This window comes from Syngnathoides biaculeatus, chromosome 16 (genome assembly GCF_019802595.1).
Source record: "Syngnathoides biaculeatus isolate LvHL_M chromosome 16, ASM1980259v1, whole genome shotgun sequence".
In the NCBI taxonomy this organism is placed as follows: Eukaryota; Metazoa; Chordata; class Actinopteri; order Syngnathiformes; family Syngnathidae; genus Syngnathoides; species Syngnathoides biaculeatus.
Window position 1 is genome coordinate 10,906,864 of NC_084655.1, and position 24,937 is coordinate 10,931,800.

At 41.1% G+C, this 24,937-nt stretch overlaps 1 protein-coding gene across 4 annotated transcripts in view; it reads left to right on the forward strand.

The window, feature by feature from the left end:
• The window catches only part of prr36b (proline rich 36b), a 30,933-nt gene extending 8,589 nt beyond the window's left edge, over positions 1-22,344 (forward strand). For 3 of the 4 annotated variants that reach the window (XM_061846220.1, XM_061846217.1, XM_061846219.1), the window contains 4 exons: positions 4,938-5,626; positions 5,954-6,032; positions 15,962-16,176; positions 17,202-22,344. In XM_061846220.1, the coding sequence (XP_061702204.1) occupies positions 5,017-5,626; positions 5,954-6,032; positions 15,962-16,176; positions 17,202-21,292 (4,995 nt within the window). In that variant the 5' untranslated portion in view covers positions 4,938-5,016 and the 3' untranslated portion in view covers positions 21,293-22,344. The remainder of the gene's footprint in view (positions 1-4,937; positions 5,627-5,953; positions 6,033-15,961; positions 16,177-17,201) is intronic. The other variant, XM_061846221.1, reaches the window with a different exon arrangement.
• Positions 22,345-24,937: the final 2,593 nt, after the last annotated feature.

The following is a 24,937-nucleotide window of genomic DNA, read 5'->3' on the forward strand; positions in this document are numbered from 1 at the left end:
TCCACAGAATGCATTTGTGTGTACACAGTTGTGTACTGTGAAAGCAGGGTTGAATTCCTGCTCACACAATTCATACTTGCCCACGGACGGTCAGTTGGCTAAAGTGAAGCAATGAGGGTACACTTTGATTTAGCCCTTTTTGATGATGAAGCGGCTCTATTCCTTACAACCCACAATGGTTAAGTCCAGATGTGGATACACACCATAGGCAAAGAGAAAAAAATATATACAACTCGAACTAACAGAAAAGAAATCTTTGATTTTAATCAACATTCATGCTTTAATAATTTAGTTTAATAACACTTTTAAGAATAGTCATTGTTCCTTTATCATAGAACTTACATATTTGTTACTGTTACCTCTTTCTACCAGATAGCAGGCTTGTTGATGCAAATAGAGTAAAAGAGAAAATCTGCTACTGTTTAAATATGCTGATGACCTGATTATTCAAGAACAGTCTGTTTATGTCTAGACATGGAGAAAAGCTTAGATCCCTCCCTATGCAGAGCTGGATGTCTTCCAGTTATTGACAGTTTATCCAAGCACTGTACACACACGTTTTGTTTATGGTCCAGTGCGGGTATTCAGAATGGATGATTCAAAGGGGAATGATCTCACCTTACAGAGCTCCCTTGCCCATTATTAGCTCATGCTGCGGCATATCAAATGTATTGAGTAAACATTGTCTCCCGTAGTATAAAACAAAACAAAAATGTCTTCAGGTATTTAAAAAAATAATTGCATTTTAACCTATACACTTATTTGCTTCAAATCTTTTAACAATTTTTGTGTGGTTCTTAGTATTTGTGTGGGTTTGCTTGATCACAATAACTCTGTAGCTCATCACTGAGCCTTGCGAGAAATTTATTGTAGGAGGCTTTTTGGAGGCTCAAGCCAGTACTTATGACAAGACCAAATAACACGGGCACAATGACAACATACAGTGATAGAATGCAGATGCAAAAACAATTTTGAAGAAATTAGCCAATTTGAGAGCAAATTACACAGCTGAATTATTTTCTGCTTTGTGCTTTCTTTTGCTTTTGTTTGGACTGAACAGGGAAGATAACAACTCAGGAAGTAGTAACTCCAGATATCCTTACGGATCCTCTGGGTATTGAACATCTGTTTGTGTGTGGTCAGGATATTATGCAGTAGACAGAAGCTGCCTAGCTGCCTGGTTTCGCAACTAGAAGTTCTGTTTTCAGACGAGATTTTTATTCAGGGTTCTTTCGACTGTGAGGCATATGTGCTAACCACTATTGTATAGCTGTATGTGAGATGAACATAATGACGAACATAAAATAATTAACATAAAACATACAGTATAAGCCTTTTTAAACTGGTTCTTACCAACTCTTCCTGCTTAGTGTGCTTTCCTACCCAATTGTAATTCAAATCTGTTGAAGCGTTGGCAAATTCGGTAATTTTCCAGCCTGTTCAGTTAATATTCACACAATGGAATGAATCCACCAAAATGAAAATGGGTATAGCACAATAAAATTGTCCTCTATTGGTATGTAATAGTGTAAAAAAGACATGTTACTACTATACATCTTTAAGAGTTGGGCAAGATTGTGTACAAACTAAACCAAAGACACTGTAATCTGCAATAATTAATTTACAAGCTATCCAAAGTTTCAGTATCTTTCTATTATGGAATTTAAGGTAAAAGATGATTCGTTTATTGACGATTTGAAATGGATTGAGGCGGGATCACTTTTTCATCATCATTTAAGTGTCTAAACTTTGGACCCGTATCATAACGACATCTTCCAGGCCTGCCGGAGGGATCCCGAGGCGTTCTCAGGCCAGCCCAGAGACATAGTCTCTCCAGCGTATCCTGGGTTGTCCCCAGGGTCTCTTTCTGGTGGGACATGCCCGGAACACCTCACCAGGGAGGCGTCCGGGAGGCATCTGGATCAGATCCCCCATCCACCTCATCTGGCTCCTCTCAATGCGGAGGACCAGCGGCTCGACTTTGAGCCCCTCCCGGATGACCGAGCTTCTCACCCTATCTCTAAGGGAGAGCCCGGACACCCTGCGCAGGAGCCTCAGTTCAGTTCTTTCGGTCACGACCCACAGCTCATGCCCATAGGTGAGGGTAGGAATGTAGATCGACTGGTAAATTGAGAGCTATGGCTTTCGACAACGGACCCATACAAAGTCCGCATCACTGCAGACGCTGCATTGATCCGTCTGTCGATCTCCCGCTCCATTCTTCCCTTACTCGTGAACAAGACCCCACGATACTTGAACTCCTCCACTTGGGGCAGTATCTCATCCCCGACGCCGACTGGGCACGCGACCCTTTTCCGACTAAGGACCATGGTCTCAGATTTGGAGGTGCTGATTCTCATCCCAGCCACTTAACACTCTGCTACAAATTGCTCCTGTGAGCGCTGGAGAGCACGGCTTGATGAAGCCAATAGAACCACATCATCTGCAAAGAGCAGAGATGCTATGCTCAGGCCACCAAACCGGACACCCTCTATGCCTTGGGTGCGTCTAGAAATTCTGTCCATAAAAGTTGTGAACAAAATCAGTGACAACGGGCAGCCTTCGTCCATCTTCCATTTATTGCTTGACTGAAGTATGTGAATTATGAATCTTTTATTTATCAGTTAAAAAAAAAAAAGTGCAAATGTGTTGGCTGAACCAGTAAAGTGGGGACAGTGTTCTTTCCTTCATATGCTTCATTTTTTCATCTGGAGGTGGATGATTTACAAAAGGCTCTTATGCCTCTTTTGTTAAAAGGACATACTCCTGGTCATTGATGGTGTAGTTGTACACATGCATGCCTTTGGTGCAGGTAGTGTGGGATCAATTCCCGCTCAGTGATGGTGTTGATATGAGGCCTGCGACTGGTGACAAGTTTAGGCTGTGGTCTGCCTTTTGCCCAATGTTAGCAGGCATAAGCTCTGGCACTCCCGCAGCCCTTGTGTGGATAAGTGGTTTGGAAAATGGACATGGACACTCTCCCAGAAGCTTTGTGTCTGGTCAATTTGCACAAGTGTCTGTAGGATTTTTTTTTTTTTTTAAATCATTGAAGCTGTCCATGAATGTTTTTGCTGTTTGCTCGAAACCGTTTTAGTTATGAATCAGCATCATGCTTGGATTTTTCTCCCAAGTATGGTCCAAGTGATCTTTCCAGGGAGAGAATGTCATATATTTTATTTTCTCTTCTATTTCCTCACACTAGTACATTTGTTAGCCTCCTGTTAAAATCTGTTGCTCTGTTGGCATTTAAAATCCTGCTGTGACTAAAGGGTTGGGCACAAGTAGCTATTCTCACTGCCACCCGTTGTCATCTGCTTAACTTCTCAGGTTGTTTTAGGTGGCAGCCTGTTGGAATTGTAGTCTGTATGACATTACAGATTCTGGTTGCATGTTTTTTTGTGCTTTGCCTCTCCCCCTCTGGCATTGCTCAGCTGCTCTGGCCATCTGTGCAAAGGCAAAAGGCATTGAGTGAGAAGGGTTGTGGTGCTGGGGACTTTGGGGTGTGGGAAATTGAAAAGGTTTGCTAAAAAGTGATGGTATTTAGTTTGGAACATGTGTAAGAGAGAACTGAAGAAGAATAGAGAGAGAAGAAAACAAACTGTTTTCACAAAGGTTTGGAGCACCAGGATGATAATATGTCACCTTCCCGAAATAGGAGAGTGACTTTGTGCCATAAAAGTTTACGTCAGTGGAAACTAGGATGACAAAACATGTCTGGATTTCAGAGTTAGACGAGCAAATTGAACCCCATAGTGAGCTCATTTTGTTCACGTTTAGTTTTTTCCTTTTCTGCTCCTCTTTCCCACCCGCCCCTTTGTTCCCATGCTTCACAGGCCAAACATCCTCCTCTGAGTTGGCCTCTGCTTTGCCTTAAAGGTTGCCTCACAACCAAAAGCCAGCTCCTCGCTCCGTTTGTAAATATTTCCTATATTTCCTGCTGGTCCTCCCACCTCATGTCTCTCATTTTCCTCACCCCATTCCAATGGAAACTAGCTAATGAAACAAAATGAAAAGCAGTTGTAATATTGATGCTGACAACATATGACAGCTTTTATCACAGATGGTTGCCCTTTATCTGCCCTCATATGCTTCACATCCTGTCTGCTCTCCTCACTTGTTCATGTGACTTTTCTGTCATCTGTTTGTTAGTCTGTCTTCAGCGTGATCGTATTGACCCACTTACACTCATCGAAGACTTTTCTTACCTGATCTTTCTGTGCGCACTAGCATTATTAGCTTATATAAAGTGTGAATCACGTTTTATTGTCCATGACAAATTTGCTGCTCTTATTGCAGGAAGCATAAGGGTGTGCTAAAGCTCATTGCCCTCCTTTAAGTTTACTACTGCAGAAAAATTAATCACTTACATAAGTGTGGCTGACATGATTTAGCATCAGGACAAAAAAAGTCATCGCAGTAGCTACGATAACCAAGTGTAGGAGTTTGTGTTTTTATGCATCACATTGAGTGGGCCACGTGCCATTGTGGTGTCATATTCTCCAACTCTGGCAGTTGTAAATTTAAAAAAAAAAAAATCATAATCAAAGCACATCTTCGTTTCTATTGATATTGCATTTCTCTGCTTCCATCCCTCAGTTACAAACTTACAATTTACCATTACAGTTATTGTGAACAAAGAATTATTTGTCTCTCGATTTTTTTTTTTTTTTTTTTTTAAATGACAGTTAGATCGGGCTAAATATATCACAGGCTTGAGACTTCATGCTCCAAATTGCATGCATTCTTTTTTAAAATCTTTGGCCAGAATATGTTTCTTGACAAATCACAGTCACGTTGTGTATATGTGTGTGTCGAGTGATCATCTCTAGCCATTGCTTCTTATGTTTTGACTTTCTGTGACAACAAACAGGGAAAACAAACATTTTGTCTGGTCTTGCTGTTTGATAACTTTTTATTCTTACAATTTCTCTCTGCAGAACAAGACCCTGTGTCCTGATCTTTGGGAATTCAGTTAGATCTAAGTGAACTGGACAGACCACTTCTCGAGAAGGGGAGATGAAACCAGATGGGGTTATCACAGGAGCACTGGAGCCAATGGAAACTTTAGAATCCAATCCAGTAAATGAGTTATCACCAGGTACAGGGCAGGACCCCAGCCAGGCACCCAGTGCAATGGAAGAGGAAGTAGCACAGCTGACTGAAGATGTGGTGCCACCCCAGCAAGAAAAGGGAAAGGTATCGTCGGCTGCCAAGACTAATAACAAAATATCGGGAGACTCCAAAGCCAAGACTGTGAGCAAGACAATGCAGAAAACAAAACCCACCACTACCAACATGGCAAAGACCACTCCAGGCTCACGATCCAACATGACCCAGAGCCGCCTTTCAAATGGCTTGTCCAAACCCCAGAGCAATGGTGTGATTAAGAAAACCACACCTGCCCTGGATAGAAAGAGCACTCCAACTTCAACAGCCCCCAAGAAACTAACAGTTGGGGTCCCAGCCTCTAGGACCACGGCTGCTAAAGTTAGTGAAAGAAAAACTGCATCCCCTGCTACTAATGGTGCAAAGCCTGCAATGGGAACCACGGCACTTAAGAAGGCAACAACGACAACAGTTAATGGTATTAAAACCAGCACGGCGACTGCTGTTAAAAAGCCCCCAGGTTTGTAAAGATGTCACCTTTTTAACCATATCGTTAATTTGCTATAAATATCTAATACACCTACAGTATGCCAGATGAAAGGCTATTGGCAAGATATTCATTAATAGTTTTTGCAGTTCACGGCTCAAATTGGAAAATGGGATACATTAGACATGGAAGAGTGACTGCCTTTGCCCTACATGCTAGTGACATACTGTATGAAAAAATGTGTCTGACCTATATGGCTTACTGTACCATACATTGTTCTTCACACTCCTCATAATCACTCCACTGTTCTCACCTTTTCATTTTCTTCCCCTCTGTTTTCACTGCTTTCCTGTGCTACAGCTTCTAAACCTGCCTCTACAACATCCACAAAGCCCACCACTGCATTGAAGACAGATAAGCCCCCTGTTTCCAAGACCAGGTAGGTGTGAATGAAAGCATAAAAGGTTATCATTCAGAGTTGCTTACCCATAATATACATCATTTGAAGAGTAGTTATATAGCTTTGTATCCAAACAAATGCGACATTAATTCAATGTGAGAAAATAAATAAAATGTACTTGTGGAGGAAATTACAAACGTGGTCGAGGAATACAACCACTACTTTTGTCAGCTTTGAGGAACCAGTTTTTTCATCTTATACTTGCTCAGAGCGATTACATTAACAGTGAACATACATCACAATGCTGTGGTAGAATGCATGTCGAGCTGGGGGAGTAATTTCTCCAATGGGTTTTAAATCCTGGCGGGATGCTTTTTGTCAGCTCCCAAATTGGAGAGGTCCGTGGCAAACAGGTCTGTTCACCCTAAATAAAATAAATTGTGTCACTTGTGAAAAATACTTGAACTTATGTCTCTAAGTATGAGTTGTTTGAATTAGGATCACATTTATTGCCAAGAAAAGCAAATGAGACAACAAGAAACAAAAAAAATCATATACCTGAGCATCTATCAAACTACATAAATGCACACAACTGGGACACTCTAGAGGAAGTTAACTTGTTACTACGTTTGCTAGCCTGGGAGCTAACCAGCTGTCGAGCTAATGCGCTAAACAGACTAACTCGCTCAATCGTGATTTAAAGTAGTTTCCTAACTGGCTGACTCCAGTTCGCATCTGAACCCAGAACATGTCCCATGCAGACCCACACCATAACCCGAAAGGTTTATTGCCCCTTTCAAAAACAAGTGACCGTAGGTTTTCACTTATTCTATAGAAATGCTGTTCAATACATTTTCTCACTGTATTTCTGAAGTGACATTAAACACACCTGTCAAAGTAATTTACAAGATAATGAGAATGAACCACATTTTAACAAACATGGCGTGGGAACATCGTAAATGTATGTTCATTTGGCTCTAAACATGTATTGCTACAGTCAAGCAATGAGTTGCACATATATACAGTTGTAATTTTATGAAGCTAGAAAGTGTTGTGTTTTCAGTGCTTTAATATTTTAATATTTAAATTAATATTTTCAAAATATCTCATCAGGTCATTGGGTTTAACTCCAAGTTAAGGCACCGAGTCACGGCTGTTTAAGTTGTAAGTCTTTTGGCTTTCTGTTGAGTTGAGTCAAAGCTCATCAAATTTATGATTCAAACTCTGGTAAGATGATCAATGTTATGATTTTGGAAATACCAGAATTTATCAATTCTCCAGAATTGTATAAAATCTTGCTCTTTATTCCTCCACAATAAACAGTTGGCTGGTCTTGTTTTTTGTTTTTTATTTTTTTTCCCTTGACAATGGGTTCACAAAGGTCCCTTTTTGTTAAATAAATACACCACATAGGAATAAGGGACAGTGATATCCCACGAAGAGGCTTGGTGGGGCTAAGTAGGCCACCAATAAGCCTTAGAGGAATGCTTAGATGAGGTTTAAACATTTTACACGTCTATATATGGAAACATAGTTCAGTCAGAGAAATGTGTGAAACTGTCCATTTGATATAAACATTTTTTCTTAATGCACTTGTCAATGGGTGTCACTAGTAGGACCCTCCCACTTTCCAGCAGGGTAAAGAAAGTTCACCCATTGTGAAAAGTAATTATAATACATTAAATCACAGTAACTTGAGTTCTGTTAAGCAATAGAATTAAGTTGACAGTGAGCCACACTGTATTACAGGCCTCATTTCAAAGCAGCGTCTGCGCTCTGGGCACCTCCCCCTCCTACCTGCCGTGGGTGGCGGTTGGATTGTGGCGATTACACTCAGATTATAGCTTTATTCAGTGGTAGATGCGTAAACACCTCATTAAAAGTCTTACACAAGGGCATGTTGGTCATTGCTTCTTTAGCAGAGAACTCTCACTGTGCCATCTTTTCATTCATTCATTCATTAAACTAGGAATCATTTTCTGCCAACGCTCTTTAAATTCGATTTTTATTTCAAATACAGATTTGTGGATTTATGTAAATCCTAGCTGTGGCAGAGATCTTTTTCATCGTTTGGTTGAAACGTTGACATAGAGTGCATTTACAATTATTTAAATGTGGCAGCATCTCAATTGATACACATTAAAACTACCTTTAAACTAGCATGTTTATTTTATTTTATGGTGTCTGGGGTTGCTTGTAATAAAAAAAAAAGGTAAATGGTCAGGAGAAACTTTTTTTTAAGGTGACTACTGATAGTTATAGGATTGTGATGTCAAAAAACCTAATTATAACCTAATTATAAAGTTAAGATGTCCATCCATTCATATCCATCCATCCATTTTCTCAGCCGCTTATCCTCAGAAAGGTCGTGAGAGTGCTGGAGCCTATCCTAGCTGTCATCAGGCAGGGAGGCAGGGTACACCCTGAACTGGTTGCCAGCCAATCGCTGGGCACATCGAGACAAACATAATGACATCCAAGCAGAACAATGTGTCCAAATTTGACAGAATTTACATACTCTGCATATGTAAATTACTTATTACATACTTTACATAGATAAATTTGATCAAGATCAATTCTGTACAACAGTTATAATCATTAATAAATTATGGATTCAATGTTTGTCATTTTAATCTTTTTATTAGATCAGCCTTGCAATGGTGGATTCTGTTGCAGACTGAAACAAAGTGCAAGAATATGAGGTTTCAACATTCCATCATCCAAAATATTAATTCACCTTTGCCAGTTTTATTTTCAGAACCCTTGAACAAAGAACAAGCAAAAAAAAAAACAACAACAAAAAAAACATGGCCAGAGCAGTTGAGGAATTGAAATCACAGTGATCAATTGACGCTGACAGGTGATGCTATTTTGCATATTGAATCTGGTGAAAACGCAGAGAATGGAATGTCCTAGCCACGGGTAAAAATTGCCACTGATGATGGATCATTAATTTACTGATTAAAAGATAAAAACAGACCTCCTGAGTACCCCCCTCCCTCCCACTCCACAAGCCATGCTCCCATGTCCACATTTATCCATCTATCCATCGGTTTTCAGAGCCGCTTATCCTCACTAGGATCGCGTGTGAGGGCGTGCTGTAGCCTCTCTCAGCTGACTTCAGGTGGGAGGCGTCACACACAATTTATTACTTACGAAGCGTTCCCACAACTTCTGTTGGGACTCAGGAGATGACCACGTGATTACTACATGCGCTGATGAGCCGATAAGACGTCACCCAATAAGTACGGTGTGCATATGTCATATGATACATATTGTAGTACCAATGGCTTTTAGGTAGATTTCACTCAATCTTTCTTGGCAACACTTTTTACTGTTGTCAATGGCAGTCGGAGGTCGTGCAGGTAAAGTTTTACCCCGGGTTTTGGGGTACCTTACCTATCTAAATAATAATGGAAATTTAAATGATTTTCAGAGATTATAGTTATCATTCTCATATATATATAGTGTCAAAAAATGTATCCGTTCAAAACCAAGATTATTATTTTCTAACGTGGGGTGATTTAGGTTTGCAGCATTTGTTTTGTAAAGTCAAATGTGCTACATGCACAAGATGTGTAGCCCAGAAAATCTATCCAAATTACAGAAGCATCCCCCCTCTGGGGCAGGCGCTAAGTGTAGCGTGCATGTCAGTATTCCAGCATGTGATGTGTTTTGACAAGGACATACATTTCTCCTTTAATTAAATTTTGCCCTTTTCCTACCTTGCTCAAATCCTTAATTCAAACCTGCTGTTAGCAGACGTATAGCGCGTTATAGCAGCCACATAAATTGCTTTGGCAAACTTCCTCTGCCTTTGTAGTTGTCACTCACACACTTGTCTCTTCCTTTTTTTCTCAGTGTAACACTGCTGCACACTTAATTTGCTCTGAAAGCTGTATGCAGTTGAATGGCAAATGCAAGTCACTGACTGACATTAGACTCATTCAAAGCCTCTAAAATTAAAATCATTTCCTTAGGCTGATGATGTTATCTCTGCACGACCATTTGCAATTGTTTGGATTTGTTTTTCTTGATGTCTGTAGGGTTAGGGTTATGTGCTGCAGATCTTATTTAACAAGGTGCTTTTTCTGTGTACTGTATATAGATTATGTACTGCTCCTGCCTTTGTAGAGGGAACAGCATATCATTACAAAGCATGCTCATTTCTGAGTGCATTACTGTGTACGATACTGGAATGATAAGGAGAAGGAAGGGATAAACGTGGTATATTCATACGTGCCTGCTTTCCCTGCGGGTGCTGCACAGTGAAGTGAAACAAAAATGGTGGTGTGTACTTTGTAAGAGCTGCATTACACAGTCGTGCACAGCGTGGAAGGAGGGAGGGAGCTAGAGATGGGGGAGAGAGAGACTCACAGTTTTGAGGACCAGGGTTCAATCCCGGCCCCGCCTGTGTGGAGTGTGCATGTTCTCCATGTGCCTGTGTGGGTTTTCTCCAGGCACTCCGGTTTCCTCCCACATCTAAAAAAAAGCATGCAACATTAATAGGTCACTCTAAATTGCACCAAGGTGTGATTGTGAGTGCGACTGTTGTTTGTCCCCATGTGCCTTGGAATTGGCTGGCAACCAATTCCGGGTGTACCCTGCCACCTGCCCATTGACAGCTGGGATCGACTCCAGCACTCCCGTGACCCTTGTAAGGATAAGCGGCTAAGAAAGTGGATTGGATGGATGGATGTTTTAGGTCAAACACGGGCATTTCATTTGTCTGTATTTCAGGTTGAAACTGGCAACCATGCAGTGCGTCAGGTTTTAATTTTGGCCATCAGGTGAACTTTCAGCTTTGCTTCCCCCCCAAACCCCCGCCATTCACTCAGGCGCCCATGCTCTCGTTAGTCATGGTTGTTTTCTCATTGATGGTCCCTTTGGGATTGTAAATTATTGCTGCGTATTCAATTCAACCCTTCTTGCTATCTAACAAATTGTCGCTGATGTAATGGTCTAACAGTAAATGCGTGTGGTCGTCCGGTTTCTTGCCCAGACACGGGGGCTGTAAATCATTTGCCCTACTCTGGGTGTGACCAATGACTTGCCTTGATTTTACAGAAGTGCAACAGCAGACCCTATTAGCAAATGGGTATAGTGCTTATCAGTGGGATGGCTACATGGAAAGGATGCCAGAGTGAACCATTGGTTTCTTAATGGTTTGAATGTAAAAGGGTGTTGGTATGAATGACCAATATGATAATATTTTGACCTTTTTCTCCCCCTTTCTATCAGGGCGACAGTAGTTAAGAGTTGTGATACATAGTGAAACGTCTTAGGGTAAACGCAATGCAGGAGGCTGGTCATACTGACTTTGCAATGTTTTTTTTTTTTTTTTTTTAAAGAATTAATTGGTTCCAGGCAGGAAACATTGGACAGGTAATATTTCAAAAGTCATACAGTTCTGAAAACAAATTAACTTCCCTGTATCCAATGCCTGTATTAGGATGTTAAAAATTTGTCTCTTGCAGTATACTGGTATCTCATGTCATGATACAATTCATGAGAGCATCCCATCTTTGTGAAAAAAAATGCTGCAAAATAAAAGCCAAAGAAAAAGCATTACATACACCGAGAGTTACGGATTATACAAGAAATATGTTCGAAGGTTGGTTATGATGACTTCAGATGTTATACTGTATATAATTAAAAAACAATCTGATACATATTAAAGTATAAATAATGTCTCAGTATTTGTACAGGCAGATATGCTTTTCACCTCTGCAAAAAGGTTATATTGACCTTTTTATTGTCTCCTTTGTCAGCGGGTGTGGAAGTGTTCATGAAAGAAAATCAGTACGTTGACACCAATACTTTTCTAAAAAGTCTGGCTGTCATTTGTACGTTCAGATAAACATCCATCCATCCATTTTCTGAGCCGCTTATCCTCACAAAGGTCGTGGGACTGCTGGAGCCTATCCCAGCTATCTTCCACCAGGAGGCGGGTTACACCTTGCACTGGTTGCCAGCCAATCGCAGCGCACATGTAAACAAACAACCATTCGCACTCACATTCACATCTACAGGAAATTTTGTGTCTTCAGTTAACCTACCAAGCATCTTTTGGGGATGTGGAAGGAAACCGGAGTGCTTGGCGAAACCTATGCAGGCACTGGGAAAACATGTAAACTGCTTACAGGTCGGGCTGGGATTTGAACCCCAGTCATCAGAACTTGGAGACAGAAGCTATACGTCATAGGTGTCAAACACAAGGCCCTGGGGCCAGATACTGCCCACCACATGATAATATGTGGCCTGCGAAGACAAATTATGTGTGTTAACATCCGTGATTCTTGTTAAAATCTGTACAAAAATGTGAAATTCTCCCATCATAAATGGTAATATTGAGATATTATATTTTTACATTATTTCTAATTTAAAAACTAGTTCAAAAATGTCATGTGTAAATATGATGAGGTGATAAAAGATATCAATGGTTTCATAGTCATAATGGTCTTCTGAGGGAAACCATAACTACAATGTGGCCCACGACAATAAATTTGTTTGAGACCCCTGAGTCTAACTAGTTGGCCCTTGTACCGCTCAAATCAACATTTTGAAACTTTCTCGAGTTTTGGTAAACATTCATCTCCAGAAACCCAAATCTAATTCATGCTGAAAGTTCTTACTTACATCTGACCATCAAGTACTCCTTTGAACTGAGCCTCTTCATGAGATTGCCTCAGGCCTAATAGCTCTGACCGGGATTAAATTAGCTTTGCGATTTACCAAGTGCTGTTGGGCCAACAAGAGGACAACCCATATGAACAACAGTTGGATGACATCTTGTTGCATCATTTAGTAATGGGTAACCTGGTGTGGTTTCCCCTTTCCCCAACTAAATCTGTTGTCATTTTATGCTTTGTTTGTGGTACTGTGTAGCATCACTTGCATATGGGCTTGTTTGTGGCCTCCATTTGTCCCAAACAGATCTCCTGTTGTTTTCTTTGTCTTCCAAAACTGATAATTCCGGCGCTACACTTGCAATGTTTACCATTTTAGCTCTAGTGTGACCGAGATTAACCACCAGTTGCCATTGTCTTCGTAGGACACCTGCGGAGGGAAAACAACAGTCATGATCTCATTTAAAGATGAGGATCATTTAACAATAAAATACTGAAGTGCCCTCATTCGCATGGTTGCATCTTTCCTGATGTCTCAGCTTCAGGGTTAAGATCCAGCCTCTATATTTCTGGAGCAAAATTATCATTTATTCATTTTTAATATCATGGTGACGATCTTTCGAAGGGTGGTTTTGTCTGTGCAACACAATTTGTGTTGCCTTTGCTGCGGGGAATGTCTGCATGCATGTTCTGCTCCTTTTGATAATGAATCCCATTATTCAAATCTTAAAGTAGCTGGTGGTTGAAGGGGAATAAATCAGCCCCAGCAGGCAGCCATGTTCTCACACAGCTATCCTTTTTTGGCTGCAATAATTGAGTACATTTGTATTAGCAACAAAGCTAGTGTTATCATTACTCCTCAGGCAAACTTCTTGCTGTGTGTTTCTTAGTGTGCCCGTAGCAACTAACCACATGAGTCATCTGATTTTGCGTCTCCAGTGCTTTTCTGGGATCCCAGTTTAACATTTACTTCAGCTCTAATGCACTGTGGTGTAAATGGAGAAAAAAAAATCTGTTTTTGTTTCCTTGTTTACTAGCTGTGCTTTGAATTGTGTGACCTCCTTTCAGTACTACAATGTATCTTGTCATTCAAATGGGAAAGAAATCATGATAGCAAAATGAAAGGAAGCTTAAAATAACGAAATTATCAATGTACCACTGTTTTCAAATATTGTTCCAGTTGCTAAACACGGGGAACATCTTGTAATCTCAAAACACATGAGACCCCAACAACTGAGCAACTGTGGCCTGGCCTAGTCTCTTAAATACTGTAACAGATTTTCAGCTGTGCTAAATACTTGCTTTCATTCGGAGAACAAGGCACAGCGATAAGATAATGTGTAATCGGATGAATATTTCCCCCTCTATACCCCTGCGCTCATATATCTCTCAGTGGACTAGTTCTTTTCCAGCATTCTATAAAGTAGTCTTTCCAATTCAGATGATCCTTTTTACTTTGAGCAAGCTGATCAAGAACTGTCCTTGAATTTTGCGTTTGCAAAAATATGTAACGCCTGTCTGTGTATTAGAGCTGTCCTTTCCTTTGTGATGCTTTCATTTTATTTGTCAAGTGCATAGCTTTATTTAACTTGTGAATGGTCAAATCCGTTTCCCTTCGAAGTGGAATCTGCCAGGTAGGATATATGTAATTGACTACCTGTATTTTATTTCAGGAATGTCTCTTTCCATGAACTTACTTACACTTTCATTTGTCAGTTTTCCTTAATATGTCATGGAGCACCCAAAATGTAATATCTACCTAGTTGATTTAATGACATAATTGCTTTTTGGACAGTGTAGGTCTTTTTTTCTACTGATACTTATACATGGTAATGCAATGACTTTCTGCCATGTCCTCATCCTCATTTACCTTGAATGCTGTGTGAACGCAAAACAACGATGAGAAACGTTGTCCCAGGAACTAATGTACCGCGCAACCAAGTGAAATCATATTTTTTTTCAGTTATCAAACAAGTATTTACAATTTATTACAACAAAAGTTATCTGCAATAGTTTATTGAAGATGAGTTTTATGAAGGTGTGCAATGTTTTGCAAACATCTGATGTTGACTTGCATTTCAACGCCAGCATATCAGCACACTAACAAGCATCTCCCCAACTTTTTAAACCATCCCTATGAAATATGTAGGAAAGGAATGCCAATCTTTGGTGTTAATCTATCATCAATACATCACCCTTTTAGCGGTCTTGTCACAACGATTTTGTGGTAATATCAGCATCTAAATTTCAAAACACAACTTTGTCCTTTGACCACATCCCTGTTTAGTTACCGCCTGTTGCCTCTGGGCTTATTCTGTTTCCAAAACCATGTTCCATCACTTTTTCCAGATTGTGGCCTGGACGTAGTACTTGCTCATACACCATGAGTGTGCTTGTTGGGGAAGTGGAAGATATTTCTTTTTTTTTTTTTTTTTTTTTTTTACCCTTTCACTATTAAAGATTAACGTGGCCCGAATCATCTTCGCATTGCCCAGTGTTCTCTTTCTGTCAGTGCTAACTCAAGTCTTTATTTAGACACTGCCGGTTAGAGTACCATGTACCCTGAAGAGTGCACACTAAAACCTTGTCAGGGCGACTTGATTTAGGTTATTTTACTCAGGCCTGACACACAGTCAGCTTCAGGGCCAGTCAGGCAGGCAAGCCTAGCATATAGGCTGATGCATACTGCCTCTCATCTCATTTCGCCATGGGAGAAGGATACTGTCCAGAGACCAAGAATAGCGTGGACCTCAGTTGGAATGGGTCTTTGGGGAGATTGTCCTGTACTGTACTGTACTGTCCTAAGGGAAGATTTTCATCAACTTGTAGTTGAGGTTTTTGGGCATGTCGTTACAATTTTACCACTATTTGTTCCTATTTTACAAATTGTAGGTAAACTACATAAACTGAACCTGGATGAGAAGGTGACAAGGAAGCTTATTTACTTCTACAAATCCTAGAAGGAGTAGTTTTCCGGTTAAGATCAATTTCTTTAAACTGCTTATACAAGGATTGGGACTGATGCCACATCTGTGTAGGGTAAGGTCAGTTTCCGGTCACCACTAAATCGACACTAATCTAATCTAACTCATTAAGAATAGTCTATTGGATCGAGAGTCTTAGACAGTACGTCTTGTTTACTTTGGCACTGCACTATTGTTTTTATTGTTTTGGAGTTTCTTCACTTATCCCCTTTAACATGGTATAACACTAACCGACACATGGTGAAAGAGTGACTGGTGACTCATGTTTAAACTTGAGAGATTATCCGAATTGAAGCGGTGAACCTTCCTAATCTCTAGGCTACTGACATATTTCACTTTCTTTCCCTTCCTGCAGACCCACAAGTGGCACAACAGCATCCCGTCCTACCACAGGCTCAACTCGACCACACTCCACTTTCACAACCAAGAGCCCTGCAGCCACATCAAAACCTGCCACCCCTAAAACCTCCACTACCAACAATGTTGCATCCAAATCAGCCCCATCAACTCCCTCTGGTGTCAAAACCCCAGCATCACAAACATCTAGAACCATAACCCCTGCAAAAAAAGGTACACTGTTGACTCAAAAGACATATTCTCTAAAACGCAACCCCTTATTTGGATTGCATGGAACCGGGTGCATTACTTGGAATCAAATAGAAAACATTTGTTGTCTAACAACCAAATCAGAACCAACCACCTAAACCCATTATCTTATTCAAGTCCATCCGTCCATTTTCCATACTGCTTATCCTCACTAGGCTTACAGACGCACTGCTCCCTATCCCAGCCAACTCTGGGCCAGAGGCGGGGTACACCCTAAACTGGTCGCTAGCCAATTGCATGGAAGTTCTAAACAAACAATCATTCAAACCTACGGGTAATTTCAAGTCTTCAATTAACCTACCGCGTACGGTTTAGGGATGCGCAAGAAAACCTGAGTACCTGGAGAAAACCCACACAGAACTCCAAACAGGCCCGGTTTCAACACGGGACCGTAGAACTGTGAGACAGATGTGCTCACTAGTCTTGCACCATGCGACCCTAATTCAAGTCTTAATAATACAATCCTTTTTGCACACTCCATATCCGCACTAATGCTATCCACATTAACACTATAAACTATTGGATATAAAATATTGGACCGTTACTGTAATTAGAAATCATTGATGAGGTATACGTCCCAGAAATATAATTGCGTTGTCTCAGTGTTATGACTAGTATTGACACATGGAGAAAAAGAATTTGTATTGATTGTGATGGATGCTATGTTCTGCTATCTTATATTTTGTGGACTTCAAAACAAGTGCCAGAGGTTTCTCTGCTGCACAAATGGATGAAACACCAGTTTAGCCTGCACCTTTTGCTGGAGGTCATCAAATTGTAGCCACAGTCTATACAGTGGATTGCTTATGGCCATGCATTTCTCATCAGATCTGAATACACTTATTTTTAAAACTATAATGAATCTTTTTTTTATATCTTTCACTAAATTAAACTTTAGTACTATTGAATTAAATACAGTACCCTTTTGTCCTGATCATATGGTATTATTTTAATTATATTGTTTTTATAATATTTGTTTTCCTCCCTAGATTTGACCAAGGCTGCCACCCCAGCAGCCAAAAAGCCTGCAGACTCTCCACTTAGCCGACCCTCAACAACTACAAAATCAGTAAAATCTGAGACACCTAAACCAGCTTCAAAATCAGACAGTATAGCCAAAAAAACATCTGTAAGTAAAGTTGCAGAGACAAAGACACCAACCCGTTCCAAAACACAAGAGAACAGGTCTACACCTTCCAAGGATGCCTCTAAGACTCCTCCCTCAAAAACATTGGCAGCCAAGAATAGTAGCACCAAGAAAACGGTGGGTAGCAGCACCCCAACACCTGTGAAACGTGGACCCAAAGCAGAAGGAGCGAGTGAAACTGGAAAGGAAGTTGCTGCTGTAGCTGCTGCTGCAGCAATTGCTAGTGCGGCAGCTACCATTGTAGGGTCAGAAGAGCCACAACAACCTGCAGAAGTGGCCATGGTGGAATCTCTTGGGGATACGGCAGGACAAATTCCTCCTCAGGCACTATCAGACTTTGGAGTACAAGGAATAATTCCAGAGCCTACTTCAGAACCATCAACAGAACAAGTTAATGAACTAACACCAAAAATTCAACAAGAAACATCACAAGAACCAAGCAAAGAACCTATACAAGAACCTACACCAGAACCCATGAGAGAACCAACACCACAGCCTACATCGCTACCAAAATCAGAATACATAAGCGAACCTACACCAGAATTTATACGAGAAACTACACCTGAGCCTGTCAGAGACACAATACCAGAGTCCATACCACAGCCAACTCCAGAATACATTAGAGAACCTACACCAGAATTTATACGAGACTCAACGCCAGAGTCCATCCCACAACCAACACCAGAATACATTAGAGAACCTACACCAGAATTTATACGAGACCTTACACCAGAGCCTGTCAGAGAACCATCACCTGAGCCCATACCACAACAAATATCAGAATACATTACAGAACCTACTCCCGGATTTATACGAGAACATACACCGGAGCCTGTCAGACAACTAACACCAGAAAACACTAGAGAACCTACACCAGAATTTATACGAGACTGTACACCAGAACCTGTCAGAGAACCAACACCAGAGCCCATACCACAACCAGCACCTGAATACATTAGAGAACCTACCCCAGAATTTCTCAGAGATTCTACATCAGAAGGTCTGCGAGATTCTACACCAGAACCTGTCAGAGAACCAACACCAGAGCCCATACCACAACCAGCACCTGAATACATTAGAGAACCTACACCAGAAGGTCTGCGAGATTCTACACCAGAGCCTATACCGCAACTAACATCAGAATCCATTCAAGAACCTACACTAGATCCTGTCAAAGAACCAATACTAGAAACCCAAAAAGAACAACCATTCGAACCTCTCCAAGAATCATCACCAGAACCTGCAATAGAACTTAAATTAGATGCAGTTCAAGAACACAGAACACCAGAATACGTACACGAGATCTCACCACAATGTCGAGAGCTCACACCAGAACCTATACAAGATTTAAGTCCCCAGCCTCTGCAAGATCTCACAGCAGAATATTTGCGAGAACCAACACTAGAAGCCCTACAAGATCTCACACCAGAACCCATACAACAACAAAACCATGAAACCCTACTTGAATCACACGCTAAGCCCCTGCAAGAATTTACACCAGAGCCAGTAAATGAGAGAAGTCTGGATCATGCATTCAAAATGTCACCGGAGGATCTTGATGAAACATTTTCTCAGTTTACAGAGGAGCCACACTTAGAACCTCAATCAAGTCATGACCAAGCCTACAATTTTCAACACCCATCACAAAATGCCCTTTACAAATTTGAACAGTCTGCAAGTGAATCAGTTCCCTCCCTTGGAACTACCATCATGTCTCCTCCCTGTTCACCACTAGGACCTGTTTCTCCTGTCAGAGAATCTCAGCATCCTTCTGTTCATCTGAACATGGATATCCAACCAGATCCCTGGAACAGAAGTCAGACAGAGCTATGTGATATTGATCCACAGGCTTCTCACAGTATGATGAACTTCCTGACAGAGGAGTGTAATGAACAGGATGAGGAATGGGAGACAAGGAGAAATGAACTTGAAAAAGAGGAAAATGAAAAAGAGAATCTGATGGCATCCACTCCTCCCACAGAAACCTTCTGTACGATGGCAGAGTCCCAACAGTTGGGTGCCTCTCACATTGAGGATTTTACTTCCAGGCACATGTTGTCACCTCATGAAAAGGAAGTTGCAGTGGAAAAGGCAGATGAAGAAATAAATGATGATGATGATGATGATGATGATGATGATGATGATGATGAAGATGAGGAACAGAGGAGATTGGGGCATCAGCTCTCCTCTATGATCACTGATATGAGCACATCTCAGCCATCTGATGAGTTTCAAATCAGACCTTCAGCTTTAGGTGGTTCTACCGGCTGGCCCTGTGATGACCTCTTGTCAGGAATGGACTCTGAAGACGTTAGCAGCTGCACAAGTAGCCGGCAGCAGGGCATTTCTGACCTTAGCAGCACTCAGCACACCGCAATACTGGAAGGTACTCAGAGCTCAGATGCCCTTATTGACTCAAGTCTCCGTGGCTCTGAAGGTGATGGTAACTTCATGGGCTCTCCCAATGTGGAAACCCTGGCCAATGAGGAAGATGATGAAGAAGATGAACGTGTGGATGAAATGGATTTAAGTTCAGAGAGAGCAGAGGAGCATCATAAGGTGTTCCATCAGCAGGAACGAGATGAGGACGAAGAGGATGAAGATGTAGAAATGCACAGTGAGGGAGTGACAGAAAGCTGTGATAATGTAGAAGAAGATGACCTTAATGAGGAGGAACATTTAGACAACCTCAATCGTGCAGATTCATCACCTTGTGTCCCTGCCACCACTTCCTGGGGTCAGACCAACCCCTTTTCTGATACTTGGGCTCAGCCCCATGCCGCTTCGCTGCTCTCTGTCTCCTCCCCGAGCCCTGAGTCGGATCATGGTGCAGGGGAGTCTGAAAGTCCCACACAGTCCCCTGCCCAGACTGGTTTGGATTGCAGTTCCCCATTCTTGGCTCCTGTGTCAGGGCAAGAATCCGAGCAGGAGCAGTCATTCTATAAGATGGAGACATCCATCCCTGAAGATACTCAGAATATGCCTGCAGCTGTAAGCATGTCCCAGTCCGGCACCTTGAGTGGTACAGCACTGGCTATCCACAGCGGCAGCGAGACAAGTACGCCAGAAGAACTTTGTGACTATGACAGCAGCTCAGGAGTTGAATCCCGGTCTGAAAAACAGCACACTCCAGTTCCTTTATCAGTCCAGCCTGACATGGAGCAGGATCTGGGTATTCATTTGGAGAAAGGCGATGGGGAAGAGGAAGAGGCTACAACACTGCCAGCTGATGAGGTCCTGGGAACGGGACCCCCAACTGCTCCAGCATCAGCCCCGTCTTCTCCTACCACCTCTGTAGATGAAGCCAGTGACACAGAGGGTGAGATGCAGATAAATGACCCTGATGTAACAGTGATGATGGATGAAAGAGCTACATTTGACAGTCCTACTCTGACATGCAATTTGCCAGCTCTTGATGAGGATGAGGAGGCAAGAGATACACCAGCTGGAGAGGGTGAAGAGGATGGAGGTGGGACCACTCCTCAGTCAGCAAATTCTGTGGCATCCTACGGTTTTGACTGCACCACATCCAACTCCAATGCCCACTCCATGGCCGAGAGCTGTGGAAAAAGCCCGGGCATCTTCTCCTTGGAAAATGAGGAGCAGCTGTCCGAGGAGGCCAAAGACCCATCGCTCATCAAAGAGCTTACCCTGCCATCTGATGCTGCTGCTGCTGCTGTTGCCCAGACCGAGGACCGGCTGGGCCGACCTGTGGACCTGATGCCGTTGAGTTTTCCAGAAGACAAACAGCCCAGTCTAGATGACCATCACTACATGCTGGGTGGTGAGATTACGGCACACCACCTAGAGGTGGATCCATTCGAGCCTAGCCACCACCTTGGGTCTGTGGAATCCGGAAATACCGATGAGAGCCAGCCGTCCTACTACTCTACCATGTGTGATAAGACTGATTATCTGGAAGGTAATGTATAAGTCCCTCACAAATACCCCTGGAATGCACCTTTTCCCTGCAACCCTCCACCTTTACCTAGTGTTTGTCTTCTCTCCAGTTGGGTTAGATTGCTTAGAAGAACAAAAACGGAGAGCAAGATTTTAGGAAATTACTTTAAAACAAACACAAAGGGGATGAGAATGTTTTTTTTGTTTTTTGTTTTTCTTTTAAATGAAGGCTCCTTCATACTGTTGTGGCCATGGTTTTGAGTCTACGGCTTAAACTTATCCAGTGTATAATAACGGAGACCATTTTCTAGTTGAATGTTCTTTTGAAGTCACAGTGCGTATTCGGTGAAGGGTATTGACTGATTGGTCCAATGTGACTGAACTTTTAAACGTAAAAAAAAGAACAACAAAAAAACAGTTGGAACAAAGTGGACTGTATTTATCCTACTGTTTTTACCAATCAAATGTCATTTTTTTTTGTATTGGGTTGTTTTTTTGTTCCTTTCTGTTCATCCCAATCCTCCCTATTTTGTGTACCAACACACAATGTTCAGCAGCCCCGTAGTGATAGTACAATGCTCTTTTAAAACTTTTTGTTGCGGTTTTACTCTGTCTATATAAAGGCTAGCTCTTAGCAATTCTACTTTGCCCTTAAAGATGTGTCAAGGTAAGTATGGGAGTTATTAGATTGCAGTTGGTTAAGGTGACGTTTTTAATGTGTCAGGTTGTTGTTTGCATAGATTGCTAAGGTGTATAACATGCAGCTGCATACAGTACAGTATTTCTGGCTTTCGGTTTTATGTGTTTAAACTACAAACTGCCGTTGGCAGATCCGTTGTGTCGCTTGAGAGACTAACTAGTCTATTATTTGTGATTAGACCATGAATTGCTCTTCATCTCTATCGCAGCTTTACACCCATAGTGGACGTTTGGTTAACTCTTTCAATACAATATATTGCATGTTTAACTAGCAAAAAGACTGTGTACTACCTGATAACATTTAAGTAATTCTGCTCTAGAAATATTCATAAATTAATGGTTCACGCTAGGTTGTCTTTCAAAATTCCATTAAAACATCATTGCAAGGCATTGTTCCTGTTTCTTATTTTTTCCTGTCTCCCAGAAAATTACTGCCCTCGTGTCTCAGTCACTGTAGTGTTTGTCAACACATTTGTTTCCCCATGGCACCGCCTGTTCCTTCCCATGGGATTAACCCGAAAACAGGAAGTGATGCAAAATGGAATTTTGTCAAACGAAAGAATCCAGAGGTTATCCCAGGTCCCTGCACCATGTTCATGCACTTATGACTTGACCAGTCAACATCACATCGGGACCTCATCTTTAGCAGATGGCGCTCAGTAAGGTGCTCTGTGGAGCTTTCTGAACACATTCAGCACATGTCAGGTTTTGACAATTTTACATTTGCTGTACTTTCTCAATGTATTAGGTCAGTGGTGGGGTTATACATGGCTCAAAAGTTGTTTTTTTAAAAGCACCAACTCGACACTTGATTTTGTAATATGATAAAAACATTTCCCTTTTACGTTGTAAAGAACTCCCAAAAAAATACTCTCATGGCCTTGGTGGAAATCTTTTTTTTTTTTCCATAGAACAAAAGCATTTGTGACCGATGGATCTTTATAGCAAAGTTTTAAAAATGAAACAGTCAAAACCAGTAAACAAAGAAAACACTTTTTGCACAGTGTCCAAACAAAATGGGGTATAAGTAAAGAACAACTAAAAATGTCTTAGTAGAAGTCAAAATCTCCACAGGGTATCTTCCACAGCCGAGACAGGAACCACACATCTGAATGTTTTTGTGCTGTGTCAGACTGCAAAAAGTCACTTAAAAATTCAGAATTGTTCTTCCTTGCACAATCCACACCGTTGCCTCTGAATGTTGAGGTCCCCATATCCCCCCCCCCCCCCCCTCTCTCTATTTTTACCATGACTTGTCCACTCCTGTCCTGACACTTTGGACCCTTGTGTAAACTGATGTACAGCATGTGGATACTACATTTGTATCTTGTACTAGTCAATCCTGGGCTAACCTTATGTGACTAGTTGTTGTTACTACGAGCAACAAAACAAATGGTAGGAGTATGGGAGTCAGTGAACTGGATAGGTTTTTGGAAAGTGCCTTATAGAAACAGTTTGACAGTTAGTCCCTGTTAAAACGAGACCAGTCTTGCAATGTAAGTGAATACAAATAGTTTGTTAATGGAGGAGAATGTTCACGTATCTCTACTTCATCCTTTTTATTTCTGACAAGTTTCACTTCACTACATTTCCTAAATGTATACTTTTGCTCTATACATTTATCCAAACCATCTTCGTCACTCGTTACCGCAAAATAAAATCTCTTCAATCCTTGAACTGGAGTTTGGCTGTACTGATGTAGGCAGAGGTCATGAAAATTCGACACAGGGAATCAGGAAGTCTCTATATGGGCACAGTGTTAGTGTGTCTTGAGGCCCACTAACACAACTGGAGCTTGATGGCCACGCTAATGTCGCTTATTAGCTAACATGCTAATTTTTAACGCCTGTGTATTAAACAGTCCAAATTCTACCCATTTATTCTTTAGTAATACTTTTGTTTTCCATACCTAAGTACATTCAAAATACAAAAATGTCTATACCAAAGTTACTTTTACTTTATTTTTAGTCAAGGGACATCTTTATAGTGACTAAGCGAGACTGCGTTACATTGAACCCCAGGTTTCTTATCGGAAATTTCCATTTGTCATATTACTTTTGACCTTCAAGGATGATTTCACTTTTAAAGCCAGAACCCAATTGATTTTAAAATAGTACTAGAAGATCACACAGGTAGCAAAGGTCAATTGTCAAATCAGTATTTTTTGTTTTTGTTTTGGTCATCTATCAGTTACATTTCTCAACCAATACATTCCAGTTCCATATTTAAATAATTTTCTCACTATGGGGGGTTGAAAGGGTCTTCTTGTTGATATCAGCTTCCTAGAGTACAATATCTACTGTACATATTGAATTTGTGGGAGGTATATCGTACATTACCTAACAATTCATTAAGGCATCAAGGTTTCATTGTTCACTGATTCTGGATAGTACAAGTTTCAGAAATGCCAATAGCAGTTATGTATTTTTGTAATTTAATCCTGATATACTTTACTGACTGATATACACAAATTATAATTCTACTTTTTTTATTGCTCTTTGTCTTTGTTATTCCCTGTCTATCCTATTACATGTATGTGTGAAGAGAATGACAGCTGCTCGGTATGATAACAAACACAGAGACAAGTACCAGCATTTCTACTGGATGTCAGTGTTATCATGCTGATGCAGTCATTCCTGATGTAACGCCTAAAATACCATGCCAATATTCACGTTTTTATGCGACAATACTTTTTAACCTTTATACTGTCCACAGTCTTGTTTTCTGCAATTCTATATAGCCTTTTTACGCAATGTTAATTTCCATTTTCCCGGTGTGGAGAGCAAATAATTGAGGAGCCAGAGGACTTCCTTTCCTACTGTATGCAATGAAATATCACATAACCGGGTATAATTAAGTTGGAAATCTATTTCAAAACGTGATATTACTTCCCTTTGAGTTGCACCTTCACCCTGTGAGACTTCTCCTGAACCCACTTCCTCCTTGTCCTCGTTGTTGTGCCACCTGTTCAGTTTCTGC